This window comes from Mollisia scopiformis (assembly GCF_001500285.1).
Source record: "Mollisia scopiformis unplaced genomic scaffold LY89scaffold_5, whole genome shotgun sequence".
In the NCBI taxonomy this organism is placed as follows: domain Eukaryota; kingdom Fungi; phylum Ascomycota; class Leotiomycetes; order Helotiales; family Mollisiaceae; genus Mollisia; species Mollisia scopiformis.
In genome coordinates, this window is record NW_017263585.1 from 1,583,816 (window position 1) to 1,602,289 (window position 18,474).

Sequence of the window (18,474 nt, forward strand, 5' to 3'; positions counted from 1 at the left end):
GCTGTCTTGACGAGCCCCCAATGTTGAAGTGGTCGAATGAGTTCGAGCTAATTCCCACATGGCGCGAATGACGGTTCTTGGGATTTTCCCGATGAGTGCTCTCAGATAGCCATAACAAGGTATCGTGATAATCTTCATCAGTGTCTCGTTGACTCTGGGCGGGTGGATGTTAAGCCCACCTGAGATTTCCTCTGAAGTAGATGCGCCCGCATGGTTGTCGCTGCGTACAGGAAGTGTGCTCCTCGGAAATCGGCAACCCCTCTCCATAGCTCTTTGCGATCCGTATCCATGTAATCACGACCTGACAGGTATGGGACTCCTTGCAAATAATGAGCGGCAATCACGATTTCGGTGCTTATTTGGCCCACATCACGAAGAACAAAGTCAAGACCTGACTCGCCTTGAAAATGCGATCTGCAACAAAATCCGGAACAATAAAGGAGGCGTTAATGACTTGAAGTGGGCTGCGGTGGTTTGACGTTGAGAAGCTGGAGAGTTGAGAAGTTGAAGAAGGAGTTGTGAGAAGTTTGTGCTTCGCACTTTTTGGTGATGGGTGAGGAAGGAGCTCACAGCTGCCGCGTTCAAAATGCGTGCCTGCTGCTTCTTCTCAGCAACAACGTTTCTTCGCCGACACGGACATATTGGATTTTATCATGGCATGTTATCTCATCTGGGCTTCGATGCTCAAAGAAATCTTTTCTCTCATTAATACGCTCCCACTGATCATGTCGGGTTGAGGCATCTCAGACGCAAGCCATGAACATGCTCGAGTCGCTGCAGCTCCAGGGACAGTGCTTGCGAGGGAAACAGTTATGTCTCAGCAATACGGCGTGAAACGTTCGAAATTAGGCTGCCCCTCAAGAAGAACATCGTAGATGCTTCGGAATATCCTCTCGACTTTTCTTATAGACATTTCTCAGCGATCTTTCTCGAAGCTGTGCTCTCTCATCAATCTTGCTACGTATCTCGAGCTGTAACTGAATAAAAGGCTTGTGGTCTTCCATCAATGACTACGACACACTAATGCTCCTTTCCGCGTTCCCTCATTGTTTCTCGTTGTGCATCTTCTGTCATTCTATCCAGGCTTTGGTTCAATGTCGTCAGCCTCCGTCAGTCGCATTCAAAGAATCTCCCAGCATCGGTGTGATGATTCCGGAAACACCTCCATACAGTGGATCTATTTCCAACTATATGTGTGAATACTGCCATATGATTGGTACCGCACAGATTGTACTTAACGTCGCTGGCGAGGGCAGCAGCTCAAGCCCGACCTGACTCGAGACATTTCGCTTGGAATGGCATTCATGTCTGAGCAATGTACCAGCTGTATCCATCAGGGAAGAGAGAGTCATATTAGAGAACTATGTCGTGGCTTGCGAAAGTCTCCTGGATCTCCAGAATGTTGGAATTTCATAGATATCCAACCCAGAGCCTCAGAGTAATCCCCATCTTGCGGCACACCGAGTGGGTCAAGGGAGCCTCTCCTAGTCCTCTCATTCTTAGCGCGCTATTTGGACATTGGGAACGGGTCGGGAATAATTTCTCGACTCAAAGGCTATTCTGCGAAGTGCAACAAAAACACGTCAGAGCCCCTGATATCTTTTAGGTCACCGCAATTCTGTGTCAAATATCATATTTCATGACCTCCTCGGAACAGTTCCGTTATGGTGGAGACATAAGCACACGGGCCTGTGGTTCATTATCAGACAGAGACTGCTGAGAAATGGCTGACCGTGAAGGTCAATTGTGCGATCAGCAACAAGATATGCCTAGTCTTCTGACGACGACGGATGGTACTCATTATGAGCAGTGCAAAGCATCATATTCTTCACTGAAACCCCGTAAACATCAAAGTCTTTTGCCCCAACCTGACTCGAGGCGGGTTATATTCGGAGTTCCTGCCAAATCTGGGGAAAATCCAAGCACTGCCGTTTCCAAAATGACGAATCCACCACCAAAACTTGAAACAAATTGAGCTACTGGGTACGAAGTAAAGTTGCTTCTTCGGACTGACTCAAGAGCTTATTTTGCGACGTGCAACACATCGACTCTTTGCAGCCTGCTGAGCCTGCTGATACCTTGACCGTCGAACCAGATCTCACGGAACCGCGACAAAAAGAAACTTGCCATCACATCTTGGCCCCATAACCATGGGTCTCTGATAAGAAGACACCTAGTGATCACATCAGGAAGTGGGTTTCAATCGCCCAATTGATGTGACGATCGAGGTCTACATCTTGAAGAAGTGATACCCAAGTTGTCTTTCCTAAGATGGATTGGCTATTCATCTGTGAGGAGACGCTGAGGATCGGAAGCATTATTGACGAGTGGGGTTGTAGGAACTCAGCGGCACGACCTGATGATCATGCTTGGACTGTACCTTGTTCGACTGACAGCGGGAGCAAACCCGAGAGGATCTCCGCAGCATGCTCTCGCTGCGGGAAAGTGGATATGACGACCCAAAAAAGAAGTTCTCAAGCCTCTGAGATAACCAGCTTCATGGGCCATCAGTCAGTCGCTGACTCGAGCTGATTTTTACGAAATGCAACAAACTCCTCTTGATGGAAGAATTGACCTGTCATATAGTGTATCCCTGGCTGATGCATCACATCATTCTCGAGAATATACTTCGTATGAGCGTGGGAAGGTCATTGTGGTTTATCCACTTCCTAGGCCTAGACCTGGGCCGAAAAGGGCCGAAAAAGTAGAATCAAACGATTATGATGAGCTTCTACACCAAAGTGTGCGCACGACAGCAGATGCAACGCGGCGAAGGACTATCCTTCCGAAATTCAATGAATATCCCCTCTTGTAAATTACAGAGAATCTGCAAGCAGCATCAAGTCTTTCAGAACAACCATGGTCTCGATTTTCGCTTAGTCTCGCCTATTGTGTTCTCCTGAACCAGTGTCATGAGACTACTCGACTCATGAGTAAGTCCGTCTCTTCAGCCTTACTGTCATGGAAATATACAGTCCTTAGCCTTTGTCTACCCATACTGACTCGAAGTCAAATCTGCGAGATGCAACAAAGTGATCATTCGGTACCAATGAGCCAAAATGCTTAGACAAGTCCGAATTACTTGGTCACATTAAAGATTTTACCCACAAATAGTCATCTACCATATTGACCTCAAGCATGGACAACCTATCCAATCTTTGACTTGAGTTCAATGTGTAGAGGCAAGAAAGAGGTATTTCATATTTTGATAACAAGGATAAGTCGTACGATAGGACGTGGAAGGTCGACGAGGATGCCGACAAAGTTGCCGAGGATAGCCAAACGACGATATGCCAACTATCCAGTCTCTCGGCTTAACATTAGTCGCCGACCTATCATCTAGACCCAACTAGAAATATATTTCGCGAACTGCAACAAACCCACCTCTTCTCTCTTCTCTTCTCATGTACGGAACTTCACCTCTCCATGCTGAACTCAAACAGAGCCTCTCAACCCGAATCCGAATCCGAACTCGAAAACCTAAACTCTTGAGCCTCACATCCTGACTCAACCGACACGAATCAATTCACTGACTCAATTCGACAGCAAAGATCCACTCTCTCCCCCAGTAACTGACTCAACCTACTTGACACCAGTCACACCAGGAACCCTTACCCAAGGCCCCATGACTGAAAAAGAAGAATCCCGAACGCAAAGCTCCGTCGGAATTGACAGCTTGGCGTAGATCCGAAGATTACCAAGTTGCGGTCCCGATACTGTGGAGTAGAAAGTTCTGAAGTGGGGCTGTTTTTGGGTAGAAACATCTATTTCTTCTCCGATGGCCTGGGCTTCACCGGAAAGGTAAATTTGCGAAATGCAACATAAGTTCTGTTTCTGGGTTGTCGGGCCCGTAACGGTTCTGTGGGTATTAATGTGGGTGTGAAGTAGCGTCATAGTAGAGCTCGATGCGGAAGTCTGGATTGCGAGAAGTTGCAGAAACTTCACTTCTTGTTCAGTGGATAACGGGGATTCTTCTGTAGAAGGACCTGATGTTGTGTGAGTTAGCATTTTAGATAGAAGGAGAATACAGCGGACTCTCAGACAAGGGCCATTGAAAGCTGAAAAGGTGTGTAATATTGCTTTGCTAAGGTTGTATGTCAAGCATGTACTTTCTATCCATCTTCAGAAGAGCAAGTCGTCGAAATACAAAGGACGTCAAGTTGAGTTGCTTCACATCGCTGTACCTCATAATCCGTAAAATAAGATCATGGCCGACTTTTAATTCTGCCATTTAAAAGCTAACAAGTCTTCCAACGCCAGAGCGAGAAGAGAAGTATTGTGCACAACAAATCACGCTGTATATACCACCTGTAGCCTTACTGATGGTGGAGACTCAATCAAGCATTGCTCCACGTTGACATTGACTCCACTATCTCCGTTATTGGGCACAGAGCAAGAACATTGAGCCCAATCGTCGTGCAACAAACTTTGTTCCCATTGTCCGGAGTTTTGCCTGACAATCAGTACGTGAATCTCCAGCATCTAGAAAGTGACCAACACTGGAAGCATCTCCGTGCTCTTCTTCTTACCCGCAAAAAATCCAGACCATAACAAAGAAATGCGTCATGAGCTTCAGGTGTCTTATTTTTGCTTCTAGCTCATCAGTGCCACCGTCGCTATATCCAAAACAACCAAAAATCCTACTCTTTGAATCAAAATCGCACACTTCTCAATCCCCAACACCTTTTAGCACATCAAGCCACCAACTCTACGTAAACAACCACCAAGCCCTCCCCACCGAATCAAAAAAGACGCCTCTTCCCGAAACCCCACAATTTATGTCAAAGTGCGACACGCAACGAAAAGCAGCACGAGACACCGCTATCACTCTGCGGTGCATGCGACTTGCAGCATTGGAATCAAAATTCGTTAATAGAGTGATCGTGACTCGATATCTAATCGACGAGGCAAAGGAGGTGAGGTGAGGGTATGACTCGCACGAGAGGAGAAGAAACAAGAGATGGCGCAGACATGACATAAAGGATAGACGAGGTATCGTGAGAAATGACTCGATGCCAAGGTGCCACTTGCAACATAACGTAGCGAAGCAGCAGAACTTTGTCACTAACTGGAGCATGCTTCAGGCAAAGGATATAGGAGGAAGGGATTCGTAAACCATTGATCATTATCACTACCCGCCAAAGTAAAGGAACGCTATCTGCCATACCACCACCGGAACGCCATCAATGCACTCCCAGGTATCAATCAACCGTGAACCAAGAACCACCATTGTACCATCCAACCCAACGTCAACTGAATCAATACTCGTAGCCGCCCTGAGCCACGACACCTTGTTGTGCATATCCTCTTTGCTGCATCATTGCTGCACCCTGATGTTGAGGAGGTCTCATTTGCCCTTGCCCAACCAGATCATTGAACCATGGGTGTTGAAGAGCGTCATGAGCACTGATTCTCAACTCTGGTCTCAGTTGCAGCATTCGCTGCAAAAGATCAATACCACTGGAATCAATTTGTGGTAGGATGACTCGTAGATCTTGTGTAGCGTACATCTGGAAGTTCTGCTTGTATTCCGAGTACTGCGAGATTCCAGGCCAAGTGCGCTCAGAGGGCGTGCCCATGATGCGGAAGATGCGTACGAGTTGATCCTCGTTGGTTGTTCCGGGGAAAAGAGGTCGGCCTGTGTACATTTCTGCCATGATGCAGCCAGCGGACCAGATATCAATACTGGTGTTGTAGGTTCGGGATCCAAGCAAAACATCAGGAGCACGATACCAGAGCGTAACGACTTCGTTAGAGAAGGTATTTACGGGAATGCCGAAAGCTCGCGCAAGACCGAAATCTGCCAGCTTCAATTGGCCCTTATTGTTGATAAGGAGGTTTTGTGGTTTGAGATCGCGGTGAAGGACTCGATTCGTATGGCAGAAGTCAATGCCTTGTAGAAGTTGGTGCATGAAGGATTTGATAACGGTCGGCGGTAATGCTCCTCGGTCGCCTTGAGTGTCCATGTACTTCTTCAAGTCTTTGTCCATATATTCGAAGACCAGCATGAGCTTATTTTCTGTATGGATAACATCATGTAGGCTGACGATGTTTTCGTGCTTCAACTCCTTCATCAACGAAATCTCTCGAATTGCGGTAGAGGGTGTGCCTTCTTCCGAGTCGAGGTGGATTTCCTTCAGTGCCACCAATTCGCCCGTCTGTCGATTTCGACCTTTGAAGACCTGGTGAGATTAGTCTTGTGTTTGGGAAACATGAAAGCCCAGGCGCAAAGGTGTGTTCCTAGGGCATGCTCCTTCCATGTTGCACGCGCAGTGGGGTCCTGTTACTCACAGTGGCATAAGTCCCCTCTCCCAGCTTCTCCAACTGTTGGAACGAACTTGGGTGTCTCTTATCCATCTCAACTGGCGGTTCGGTATCGTCTAGATTTCGTACGCTGATTGTGCTTGGGACTGAGAAGAAGGCTCTGGCGAGGGCGGGAGAAGGAGGGAAAGTTCGGAATGGGGGTGAAGGCGAAGGCCGTTGTCGGGTTGTGTATTTAGGATCGAAAAGGACCGAGGCAGGAGTGCTGATGCTCTTCAAGATATCCAACGCGTCCTTCGACGAGTGTAATGAAGCCGTGGTGAAGAGAGTGTAGCAAGTTGGGTAAACTTCTACAAAGCAAGAGGGAGGGGATCGTCGCAAAATGGTGCTCTTTATTGGAGAAGTTGTCGCTGCTCATGTAGGGTGGGGCAGTAAGTCATCCTCGGATTGGTGAAGAGAGCGCTTAAGTAAAGCGCCAGCGTCTATTTAGTGGTGGCCTGAATGTGTTTATCAATCTTCCGAATCAGGCTAGGTGGGATTCTCGGGGATAGGAACGGCGGGGTACGAGTGACCAAATGTCTGACAACATTTGAAAGCTTGGAACTGTACAAGTTCACTCATTAACAGACTCGACATTCAAACATGATATAACCTTCATGATACGCTCGATACTTCCATGAACAACTATCTCGTTACAAGATGCGTCCCTTACCTGGAGACGACGCCTTGGCAGGGCGTCCGCGAAGTGGCAGCTTGGATAACGACGTAACTTCTCTTGCAACAAGACATCAAGCTCCGCAGATGACCTACTTCCTCGCAGACGAGAAGAGCATGGAAGCATCACAATCTCATTCACCTACGATCCTTCCCAAGCAACGAGAGATCTCGAAGTCCAACGCTTACGGTGTTGAGAGTCTTGAAACTACGATAAGCTCATTAGCTCAAGATAGTGACGATTCCGAAGAGCGACTTCGATCAGCTAGGCATAATTGGAAGAAGAATTTAGGACAGCTGATGTCGAGAAAGTCCGAAGAAGATCTGGAAGAATCAGGTTCGCCGTCACTCGGATCAACAAGTGACTTCAGTCGGAATGCATCTCCCTCCCATCAACGCCGATCCTCTCAAGCCACGATCTCTAGACCATTTACACCTTTATCGTTCTCTGCTGGTCCTCCTTCTACCATGAGTAGTCCGCGCTCGCGCAGACATTCTGATGCGGGCTCGGATATGGATGATATTGTTAGTCAGGCCATTGTATCAAGCGGGGAGGAAGACAGGGATATGGGACCTGTGCTGGTAGACAGTGGAAGTGCTCCTCAGTTAGTTATGCCAAGTATAAAAATGCCGAGTCGACGACCTTTTACAGAAAAGGGCAAGAATATGGGCAGATTGAAGGTACTGGTTGCTGGAGATTCTGGTAAGTGGTGCTCGTGACGATGTATATTCTTGTACTGACCGTGTCCAGGCGTCGGTAAGACATCACTTATCAAAGCTATTGTCCAAATCTGTGAAGACATCGTTCATGTCGACCCAATCTCTGCGACGGCTATATCCGTACAGGACCCACGCCGAAAGAACTCGAAGAGCAAGTCAAGGAGCGGAAGTGCGGACATGCAATCTACATCACAAATCACAGAAGTGTACGCGAGTACAAGAGCGTATCCGCCATGGTGGTCCGATCTAGAAGAGAGTAGAATACTTCGAAGGAGGAAAAGTATGGGTGACTCGGTTCTAGAACGAAATTTATGCTTTGTTGATACCCCAGGTTATGGTAACAAGACATCAGTAAGCAGCACTTGGTACTTCCCTATGGCTCTACTAACATCTGCAGTGTTTGGAATGCATTACACCGGTTGTCGATTACATAGAGTCTCATTTCAAAAAAGCTTCTTCCTTTGAAGGTCTGAGCGAGTCAGAGATGGTGAACATGTTCAGCGGAAATGGTGGACCTCAGGTTGATCTTGTATTATATGTGATCCTGAACAGTAAGATATCGAAGTGAGAACATATGGACTTGACTAATGCCGCGCAGGAATCAAGCCAGTGGACATCGAATATCTCAAACGCCTATCGAATGTTACTAATGTCATACCCTTGATCGCACGAGCAGATACTCATTCCGCTGAAGCAATCTCATCATTGAAGGAGCATATTCTCAGCGAATTTAGCGCAAACAATATCCGCCCCTTCCACTTCGGCGTCTCACAAGAGGCCTCCCAGTTCTTATCATATCCCTCAGCACCATATGCTGTATCAACAACACCGTCTAAGGACGATGATAACATGGAAGCTAGTCTTTTAATGTCACCGGACTATGTTCAACCACTTATACAGTCCGAACTTCAGCCATTGGTCTCGCAGATATTTGAACGTGATGCAATTTCCTGGCTTCGGCATTCTGCAGCGAAGAAGTTCTTGGCCTGGCAGTCCGCATCGACACCTCTCTCGCGACCACAATCATTGTACAGGCCCCTGTCTCTGCCATCGCCGTCCACTTCACAAGTCTTGACAGCCCCAGTAGGAGCTACGACTTCTTATGCTCTTGCTAGAATCACCGATCATACCCAGCGTGAAGAGCGAATCGCGCAAGTACGGCTTGCGAATTGGGCCGCGGATCTTCAAAGGGCTCTCCAGAAAGAACGCTTGGAATACGAGGCCAAAGCACGAGGTGAGAGAGCGGTCTGGCTTACGGAGCGTCTAGGAGAATGCGTGCAAGATGGTACCCTCGTTCCAATCTCCCAGGCAAGGAGGGACAATCCAGCGTTTGATCAGGCATCAGGCGTGCTTGTAAAACAGGGAACGTATAGTAGACGGAGAGAGATGCAGCAGGACATGCGAGATATGCTGGATACACGGGATCCTCTAGGTCTGCTGATGATGAACGAGAATTTTAAGAGGAAGGGATGGGCTATCCTGAAAGCACTGAGTGTTCTGGGCCTTGTTGGTGGCATCGCAGGCTTTGCATCCTGGTTCTCTCGACAATGGCATGCGGCCAATGTCGCTGACGGCACCTTCTACGGCTTCGGTGTGGCTGATTGGGTTGAGTTCGGCATGATAGACTGGAGAGCATAGCATGAGTGCGCTTCTATACGGCGGCATGAGTTGGATCTCCTCATTCCTTTTCTTTCTATTTCTGCATGATAGCCTACGGGCTTTTAAGATGATGTCGACTATTTGAAGTTATATGATGAACATGGGATATTAGGCATGGTTGGAGCGCTTCCCTACTCATCGAAATAGGCGATAGGCCTGGTTAGGAATGAAACTCTCAATACACAAAGCCCCAGGGCACAATGATCAAGTTGGGTCACGATGAGGCGGATACGTTCTGTCTGAAGGTCACAAGTGTGTCCATATTCTCAAATTGCTATATCATGCTGCGCTTCGTAGGTACTATGCGATCCGGCCTGTGCCAGCGCCCAGGTCTTCCATGATGAAGCTGGTAACATTTCCCCATCCATCATACTTCAATGTCTATAGAAATCATCTATAAATATCAAAAACGCCACTTCAGCCATCATCCTTCGTTTAGGTTATGGCATTTCAAAAACAACAACGAAACCATCCAAACGCCAAGCACGACCCAACACCACCCAACTAGAGGTTCCAGAACTCCATTCGAACACCACACACCGCACACCAGCCTTCAACTTTCAAACCGCCGAACTCCAATCCCAAGACGCCTTCCTTTCCGTCCCGAACGCCTGACACCAAATCCACATTCGCCAGCGCCGACGGACTCACCCACTCGTCCCACGCCAACGACGCTACCTACTCTTCACCCTCATCCTCGGTGTCGCCGTCCCTCTCCCTCTCCTTCCCCTTTCCGACATCCCCCTGTTCACGCCGACTCTCACTGTGACGTGCGCTCGACCTATTCGGTCGCATAGCGAGAGGTTCAGTTGGTGCGTTTGCCGGTGGACCGGAACGGGATCGAAATGGGCGTGCTCGTGAGGGTCTTGTTTGAGACGGTCCTGCTTGAGACGGTCCTGCTTGAGACGGTCCTGCTTGAGACGGTCCTGCTTGAGACGGTCCTGCTTGAGACGGTCCTGCTCGCCAGGGTCCTCCATGAAACGATCTAGTGGGAGCGTTTGCAGATGAGCCGTATCGAGAGTGATACGTCCTTGCTTGGGTCGAACTTCCACCAGCAGGAGATCGGCGTGTTCGCGAGGGTCCTGGTTGAGATGGTCTTGTGGGAACATGTGCAGGTGAGCCGTAGGGAAAGCGAAATCTCCGTGCGTTGGTCGAACTTGGGCTGCGATGAGATGGAACTGCTTGGGACGGTCTTGTGGGAGTACTTGGGCGGGAAGGAGGGCGAGATGTCCCTGCGTCGGTTGGACTTGGGCTGGATCGAGATGGACCTGCTACTCCGCCGGAGGCGGCATCTGAAGGCGCGAAGGAGTTTGCTCTATTCAAATTAGCAGTAAACTGCCTTGCATGTGCTTGCCCAGCGGCAATCCGCGCCTGTCCAACACGATCTTCGTCTACAGGAGTGGGGAATCTTCCCTGGTAGACTGCATGAAGTTCATACCGTATCGTCCATACTGTTGACCTGTGTCTCTCACCCTCATCTTGCTGTACTCTGCGCCACTGCTCATTGTGACGTTGCTCTTGCGATTGCTCGGCTAGTGTTAGACTGTCCTCGTGTGGAATCGTGGGGGACGGAGTGTTCGTGCTGCGAGGAGAGGGCAGTAGGGATTCATTGGCCAAGACGGAGTTGGCGCAGGAGTTGGCGGGGTTGAACCCCTCGTACACTGGAGAACTGGGCCGTGAGAGCCTGGGTCTGTTATCAATGATATCCCAGTACCGGGCTTCATCGAATTTCATCGAAGCTGAGAAGACGCGAGCGACGAGGACCATGGGTAGTCCTAGGGTTTTCGCGCCGGTTTCCATCGTTTGCTTGTTCCGACGTCTCTCCGTTGGTATCAATCGCCTTTCCTTTACCCTTGATGTCCGATTTTGCCTCGCCGTTTTCGGTTCCATTGTCTGCTTGCTTGTCTGCATCAACGGCCCTGCCTTTTCCCTTGCCACCCTTTACGTTGCGGTCCTGGCTTCCAACCCCCGAAGCTGCGTGTCGGCAGGTAGCATTCTCAAATTGACTGCGAAGGAAACCTGCTCCTGGATCCGTCCATAGACTCGGATTTCCTGCCTCGGCGATTCCGAAATCCAACGTAAACATTTCGCCTTCTACGATACTAATTGAACCGACTTTGAGTGTACAAGTGTCTTGCGCAACATTGCGGATAAGTTTGAGGTTATGATTCTTACTATGCTTAACATAGAACTGAGTATCGGGGTAGAGGTGTTGGATATCAATGGAAAGGCGAAGGGATGCTGTGCTATGTATGCCTTGGATGATGACGTTTCCGCGAATTATTCCAAGCTCGAAATCCGCAGGCAAGTCGGCGTGAGCAGTGGTCGTTGGGTGGTAGTTCGTAAAGTCGATGATCCAATGCCAACCTGCGTCAAGCTGGGCGAGATCCATGATTGCGGATTGATATATCGCGCAAGGTTCCAGTTGAAGTTATTTAGATCTTTTCGAGCGTGTGTTGGTCCGAGTCGATGATGATATCCTCCAATCTTCCTCGAGAACGATTTCCCTCTGCCAATGTCCTAGGGCCAATGCTTGTCTGTCTAAAAGATTTTCGATCCAGCAAAGAGGTCGTTCAATCTTGCTCATGCAAATCACAGATTACTCGCTGCCAGAATTGCGTTGTATGCCGAGAAGAAGAAGTGTCACGGATGGGAGTGTCCTTTTCTTAAGATATAAACTGCTCTGATCACACCAGCAGCGAAGTGTGGTTTCGGCTCCAAGGTTTTTATTACGCCGGACGCTTGCAAGTGTATTATTGAACCCACAATCTCCATAGGTGGGTCTTTCACTGACTTACTTCATCTTTTCGCGTGTGTGGGCGACACTAGGAACGGCCCGTTTCGAAAGCTCATTCTATCATTCTTCTATCGAAGAACACAAGAATGACATCCCACAGTTCCGAATCTACCATATGCTTCAAGGTCCTGCGAGCTGTGTTTCTTAAAGTTCATCGTAAAGCAATGCCATGTCACTACCTTCCTAGAAATTTGAGGAAAACTCGCTTAAGAATTGGTACCCCTTTGCAGCTTCTCAACGTCATCAATCTATTCCCTTTTACGATCGAGGAGGTTATTCTAGTATTGAACTATCGATTTTACTACTCATGATATCCATCTCCGGTCCTTATTGGTTGTCGCATTGGCGACAGTGAGATTCTATACTAGAAGTTCCCCTAGTCCCAGCTACTTTGAAACTAGCGTATCGGACTGGTGCGTATGTCTTTATATATGTGTCATTCTTCAGGTCCCACCCTTCCAACCTAACAGACCGAGTGATGTTCGGTTCCCTTCGATGCTTCGTACAGTGGAGCCTTGCCGTACATAACAATTTTTGAAATTCCATCTTCAAGCAAAGTTCACTTGGCGGAAATCAAGAGGTGGCCTTTCGCTGCCACAATGAAGTTAGATGTCGATGATTCCAAAGATAGGAAGCTCACGTTATTCATATTGGGCATATCGGATCCAACCATGCTGAATTAAAATATTGTTTTGTTATTCTATTCTCAGGCCGACTTCCATCACGAGTACCTAATGCTGGACCTTCTAACCACTGCTCTTCCGAACGCTACTTTTCGCTTGCGCACGCAACATCTCTAGACGGCCATCTTCCCCCATCCACTGCTCGGCAAACTTTGAAATTCTCCAATATTTCCCACCCAAATACTCCTTCATTTCTTCGTGCTTCTCTGCTAGCTCCTCGTAAAGAGTGCGCACGTTCCTGATTGCTACACCTCCATCCTCCTCGTCGTCGTCATCGCTGTAGTATTCCCACACTTTCTTATCGTAGGGTTGTTGTCTAAGTATGGTGCTACTCTCCTCATCCTCGTCATCAGAGGAATACTGGGCGCCTTTTTGCTCGGCCGATGTTTCCTCTCCAGCTTCATCGCCATGACTTCTCGGCTCTTGTGGCTCTTGTAACTCTCCCTTCTCGGCCGATGCAGGCTCTCCCATCGCTACGCCTGCATCTTTAACTTCTTCATCGTCACTGCAGTACTGAATCCTCGTATTTTCTGCCTGTGCAGGTTTTCCACCTTCTGTGCCGCTTTCCTCTTCATCATCATCACAGCTGTGTTGCACCTCTGCCTCCCCTCTCAACTCCTGCTTCTCCATTCTTGCATCGCAACACTGATCCTCCTTATGGCTGGCGGTGTTGGATTCTGGTAGTTCTGTTATTGCCGATATCCCAACTTCTCCATTATGGTTCTCGTCCTCATCACTACTTGATAACCGCGATCTTTCGTATGCTTGTCTTGCCAATTCCGATCTTGTTGGTGTTCTGAAACGAACTTCATGATCTTGGTCAGCTTTAGTCGGGATAGGGCTCCTGTGGTATATGCTTTCCATTTCTCGAAATACCAAGCAGAGATCTTCAACCTCCGCATCCTTTAATTTTTCCGTGTTCTTGTACTCTTCTGTGAGCACCATGTCTTGAAACAGTTTCGCTATCCCGCTAGTCTCCCAGTTTCTTGACTTCTGAGATCCCCCTGGACTTCCTCTCACACCCGCTTCCGTATCTTGCGCTCGACTCTTCCTGGAGCATCTCTCCGCTGTGGCTTTGAGGTGTAGAATTGATTTCCACCCGGCAGAGAAAAGCGTCTGAACCTCTTCACTACCTTCACCGCAGCTCTTCTCATCAGCTCGAGAAAATGGTATCAGCACATGGCTTAGAAATGTTTGTTCCGCTCTTGATATAGGGAAACCCCATTGTATTTTGATCGTTCCTATCATGATGATGAGTTTCGAGAATGGGAGACAGAACTTCTTGTCGTTGTAGTCAACACTAGGCAGCCAGCCATATCCAATCATCATATCCGCCAACGTATGCTTTACATTCTCCGTACCCTGCTCATACCAGTCACTGGTGCCAGGCCTTGGTGTCATGTGATAAGGCTTCTCATCGTCAGTTTCCAGTTCTAGCGTGCCTGATATTTCGAGCGTTTCTCCGTGGGGTATTGCGAATCCAACCGTCAAATAGATCGAGTCGACATTACTGGTCCCGTTGCTCGCGTGCGTGGCAGAATCGTCCTGAGGACAGCCATTCGAAGTTGTAGATTCGTGCTTCGTCCCATCAGAAGGTAAGAATTGCGGGATCGGTTTTCGAGGCTGGAGAGGCATATTTCTTCGATGAACCTGGAAGTCTTCGAGGGCACTTGAATGCTATTGATATCATGAGCCGTGTATATAGAAATGCGTATGCTATGATTGTTGAAACAGTTTTCGCTCATGATGGGGACAGAAATAAATTCGAGTCCAGATCACGGTGTTGTGGAAGGTGCGATGATGAGGGGCCGTCTTCATTTTCCAATCAGTAGTCGCGAACACGTACGCAGCCCTCCTAATCATCAAAAGTAACTCCTCACATGAGAATGATACACCTTGTCAAAAGCACAATTAAATTAATTGAACTGATTACTTTGTCTGGGTTATTGCAATACGTGTTCTTCGAGCTACCACCCTATGACATACAATGTCCAAGTCGAAGATAGGTTCTTGGATTCTAAACAATTATCTCTTGATTGTGAGCTAAAGTCGATTCTATCACAGTTAATCACGATTTCCTTCGCACCAATCTCCCTCAACGCACCCCCATGTCTCACCCAGCCACCTCTTGGCCATTTCTGCAGCCCCTCTAGCAGCGATAAACTCGGCACTGAATTTCGGTCTTTGCAGCGGTGCCCACAGTTTCTGGACATCCATTGAGCCGCCTAGCGCTTTCCAGATGGAGTCTAGAAATCTCTTCTCTTCTGCGTATTCACCCATAAGAACCAGTTCCTCAACAGGCCATGGCAAAGTGTTCCTCTTCTTGGCAGTCTCAACCACTTTCCTACCAATCGTGTCCCAGTACGTAGTATTCGTTCTGTCCGTATCCCAAGTACCATAAGATAGATCTGGGAATCGAGATCGTTCAACACGTATGAAGTGATACGGATTAATCATCAAGAAAGTCTCAACGACTAACTCATCATAAGTGTACGTCAAGGCGAGGGTCTGTTTTATCTTGAAGCGATCTTGCTCTTCGTCACACTTCTGAATATCTTGCCAGTGCTCACAGATACCTGTACCCATGCCCGCTAGTGCTGCTTTCGTATTGTCCAGGCTGTCTCCAAAGTGCCTAAAACTCTCCAGTGGAGTCAAATCTGCGAGCTCCATTGCTTCTGCTAGGTCCTCAGGTTGAAAGTTCGGCATGTACGGTAGGCTGAGAACAATTTTCCGGGGCAGCATATGAAGCTCCTGCATGACAAGATACCGCATTTTTGATAACATCACATGCAACGTCGAGATGTCTTCTGTAGATGGTAGTTTCTGTAGTCTACGTAATCGGCGCTTTGCTTGGTCGAGATCGTATTCCACTCGATCAAGAGGTGTACGAAATGGTGGTCTGTACAGAGTTCAGCGGATAGAAAATGACATGACACATTTGTGGATATACCCATATTGTTTATATGGTGCTGAAAGTCTGGCCATGAAGTCCTTGTACTCTGGTGATCCTTCAACCTGCAATTGCACTGTCAGCCTGCATCGAGGCTGGTTTGGGATCCAACTTCACGAACACGGCCAATGTCAACCACTGTTCCATTATAGTAGCGGATAGCTGCAGTGCTGGAATATGTCAGTTTAGTTATGAAACCTCAAACAAGAATGTTTACCCGTATGGAGACGACAGATCAAATCCAACCCCGGGTGCTAGAACCAGCTCTCTCGGAACACAGCCATCGCAAATATAGTATTGGCGATTGGCCCCTTCATTTAGAGGTTGCTGAGATGTTCCACATGAGCTTTGTGGGACTATGATGCCCAAAAAAAGGAGCAGGTACGTCGAACGCATTGTGCTTGATCCTTGAAGGTGATTGTAATGAAGAGTACTAAGCAGAATTCAATTTGAAGAAAGTCGAAGTTGGGAGAGATAGGCCTATGTTGAGGACACAGTATAACAAATAGAACACAGTGCACAGAGCCAACAGAAGTTGGTGTTTGGACAAGTGCTACAGCCTTGCTGCCTAGTCCTGCAGGATTGAGGCGAAGCCAGGCTGCGGTTAATTGGAGCAGGATGATCACGTGCTCGCTACCCCTTTCTTCTTGACTGGGATTCCGGTCCTTCACTTCGTGCCATGAACGTCATCATAACCCTGATACGTGTTCCTAACATCATCTATATGGTGATATTGTTCTCAGGTCTTCCACCCAGTTGTGTGAAGTCAGCAAACTTGCGCGTCAATGATCCAGCTCATGAAATGCAATCACCGCTCTTTTTGGATGTCCCGATATCTTCGGAACACTAAGCGATCGCTGCCTGATCTTTGTGTTATCGTGAACATGAATTCTCTCCTCGGATCAGAAGTGTCGCGCCCACAAGACTTTGTATCAATAAATAAAGCTTGGGACAACGAAAGCTTGGTTGCCCTGTTCTGCGCTACATATTACTGCAATGGTCCTTCGAAAGAAGAAAAAGTTCTCCATGCGTTGAGATAGCTACTCCGTATTTGTCTTTTCCAACCTGCTTGAAGACAGAAGATAGTCCACGTGATCGGTAACCCTTTTGCTTCTCGCTTCGGATCTACCCCCGTCCTCGTTGGATGGATAGAAACGGGACCCATGTTTCAGATCAGCAGTCAAGCTGCACCGCTTGAAACAACAACTACCGTTGCGCGAAACAATTCAAAGTCGTAAGACAAAACGGTGGAGACCGGGCATCCGGAACAAGAACATGCTTCACAGCAACCAAGCAATAAGCTTGTCATCAATAACACACTCATACACCAAACCAATTCGCTTCGCACCTAGTAGATTATATCTTCGCTCCTGTATATATACACGGTATTGAAATCAAGGTTGCTTGTTTGACGGACTGTTCTTCTCTTCATAGAGGTCACACAACTCAAGAAATGAATACTCTAGCTCCACGACGTCCATTCTTCCCGTTGCCATCCTTGGCACCCTTTGCCTTGGCGGCGGCAGCAGCAGCAGCTTTGCTTGCCTTTGCACTGGTAGCAGAAGTTGTGGAGCCAGCAGCCTTTGCGTTGGCGGCGCTTGTTGCCTCCGCGGCTCCAGCTGTCGCGGAAGCAGTGCTGTCGATGCTAAGAATTTCGTTGACGGCATCGACTCCTTGCTCGCTGGTGGTTGCAGCTTCTGCGTTGGCCTTGATGGCAGCCCCCAAGTCTTTTTGGTTGACCTCAATCTGAGCTTGAATGCCCTCGAGTGTCTGGGCGGTGGTGATGGTTGCTGCCTGGTTGACGCTGGCAGTTGTATCGGTCTGTTGTACAGCAAAGCATCCACCGAAAGGACCGGCAGCTGCAGTGTTGAAACAGCGGACGGTGCAAACATTTCCAGCAGAAGCTAGATACGGGTTAGTGAAGAACATGAAGACGCAGCTATGTCTTCGACTTACATCCAATGCATGCCAGATCGCTAGGCATAGTAAGAGTAAGCGTCGTAGTACCATCCCCTGCATCTTTCTCTGTCATGGTGAGGTTTAGTTGACCAGAGGTACCATCCGCATTGCCAGTTGGGTCGAGATCGCAAGTATAAGGACCTGCATAACACAACCTATTAGCGTCTCTCCTCCTGATAAAAGAAGAGCTCAGCCTGCTGGACTTACCAGCGCCATCCGCATTCACTTGGTTCAATGTAACGGATACAGTGCTGCCCTTGGTGACTGAAGTGACCGTCTTGTTTAATAACTGATCTTCCGTGTTCTCCCCAATGTCGATGTTGCCAGCAAGTAAAGTCCTTCCACACTCATTCACCGCGTTCTCCGCAATCTCTTGTGAATTGATGATGTTGGCATCCGACTGTGTCAGTGAAACTTGAAGAGGCAGACTGGCAACAGATCCCTTTGTTCCTTGGGCACTGAGGATAACTCCTTGGCTATATGCTACCGCCAACAGAGCCGGTGCAACGCAAAGCAGTTGTTTGAGAGAAGGCATGTTGTCTTGAAGGAGAGGTCATATAATGTGCACAGCACCAGGATGAATGAAACGAAGATTAAATGTCAAAAGATATCAGGCCGGCTGCAAAGGAAGCAAGAAACGAACGAATTAGCAAAAATGCGAGAAAGGGTTTGGACGGTGGACGGTTACCACCTTATAGTTCTAGACATCGTCCGATTTTTGACATTCTCAA

At 48.1% G+C, this 18,474-nt stretch overlaps 6 protein-coding genes across 6 annotated transcripts; 1 reads left to right on the forward strand and 5 right to left on the reverse strand.

The window, feature by feature from the left end:
- Positions 1–5,167: 5,167 nt before the first annotated feature.
- On the reverse strand, positions 5,168–6,658 carry LY89DRAFT_433659 (Pkinase-domain-containing protein). The gene is made up of 2 exons (XM_018207498.1): positions 6,292–6,658; positions 5,168–6,182 (listed from the first exon to the last, which is right to left on the reverse strand). Exons 1-2 carry the CDS (start codon positions 6,355–6,357, stop codon positions 5,259–5,261), a joined length of 990 nt encoding a protein of 329 aa, XP_018075789.1. The 5' UTR covers positions 6,358–6,658; the 3' UTR covers positions 5,168–5,258.
- LY89DRAFT_778966 (uncharacterized protein) lies at positions 6,549–9,549 on the forward strand. The gene is made up of 4 exons (XM_018222258.1): positions 6,549–7,678; positions 7,727–8,046; positions 8,093–8,246; positions 8,294–9,549. Exons 1-4 carry the CDS (start codon positions 6,961–6,963, stop codon positions 9,331–9,333), a joined length of 2,232 nt encoding a protein of 743 aa, XP_018075790.1. The 5' UTR covers positions 6,549–6,960; the 3' UTR covers positions 9,334–9,549.
- Positions 9,550–9,552: 3 nt separating this feature from the next.
- Positions 9,553–11,391, reverse strand: LY89DRAFT_434877 (uncharacterized protein). Its single transcript, XM_018207500.1, has one exon. It carries the CDS (start codon positions 11,263–11,265, stop codon positions 10,033–10,035), a length of 1,233 nt encoding a protein of 410 aa, XP_018075791.1. The 5' UTR covers positions 11,266–11,391; the 3' UTR covers positions 9,553–10,032.
- Positions 11,392–12,897: 1,506 nt separating this feature from the next.
- LY89DRAFT_770823 (uncharacterized protein) lies at positions 12,898–14,469 on the reverse strand (the record flags this gene model as incomplete). Its single annotated transcript, XM_018221868.1, has 1 exon — positions 12,898–14,469. One exon carries the CDS (start codon positions 14,467–14,469, stop codon positions 12,898–12,900), a length of 1,572 nt encoding a protein of 523 aa, XP_018075792.1.
- A 415-nt stretch (positions 14,470–14,884) lies between these two features.
- LY89DRAFT_778968 (uncharacterized protein) lies at positions 14,885–16,261 on the reverse strand. The gene is made up of 4 exons (XM_018222259.1): positions 16,002–16,261; positions 15,906–15,954; positions 15,785–15,849; positions 14,885–15,733 (listed from the first exon to the last, which is right to left on the reverse strand). Exons 1-4 carry the CDS (start codon positions 16,178–16,180, stop codon positions 14,899–14,901), a joined length of 1,128 nt encoding a protein of 375 aa, XP_018075793.1. The 5' UTR covers positions 16,181–16,261; the 3' UTR covers positions 14,885–14,898.
- Positions 16,262–17,230: 969 nt separating this feature from the next.
- LY89DRAFT_577416 (uncharacterized protein) lies at positions 17,231–18,278 on the reverse strand (the record flags this gene model as incomplete). Its single annotated transcript, XM_018208891.1, has 3 exons — positions 17,231–17,688; positions 17,741–17,884; positions 17,951–18,278. 3 exons carry the CDS (start codon positions 18,276–18,278, stop codon positions 17,231–17,233), a joined length of 930 nt encoding a protein of 309 aa, XP_018075794.1.
- Between the last annotated feature and the right edge of the window lie 196 nt (positions 18,279–18,474).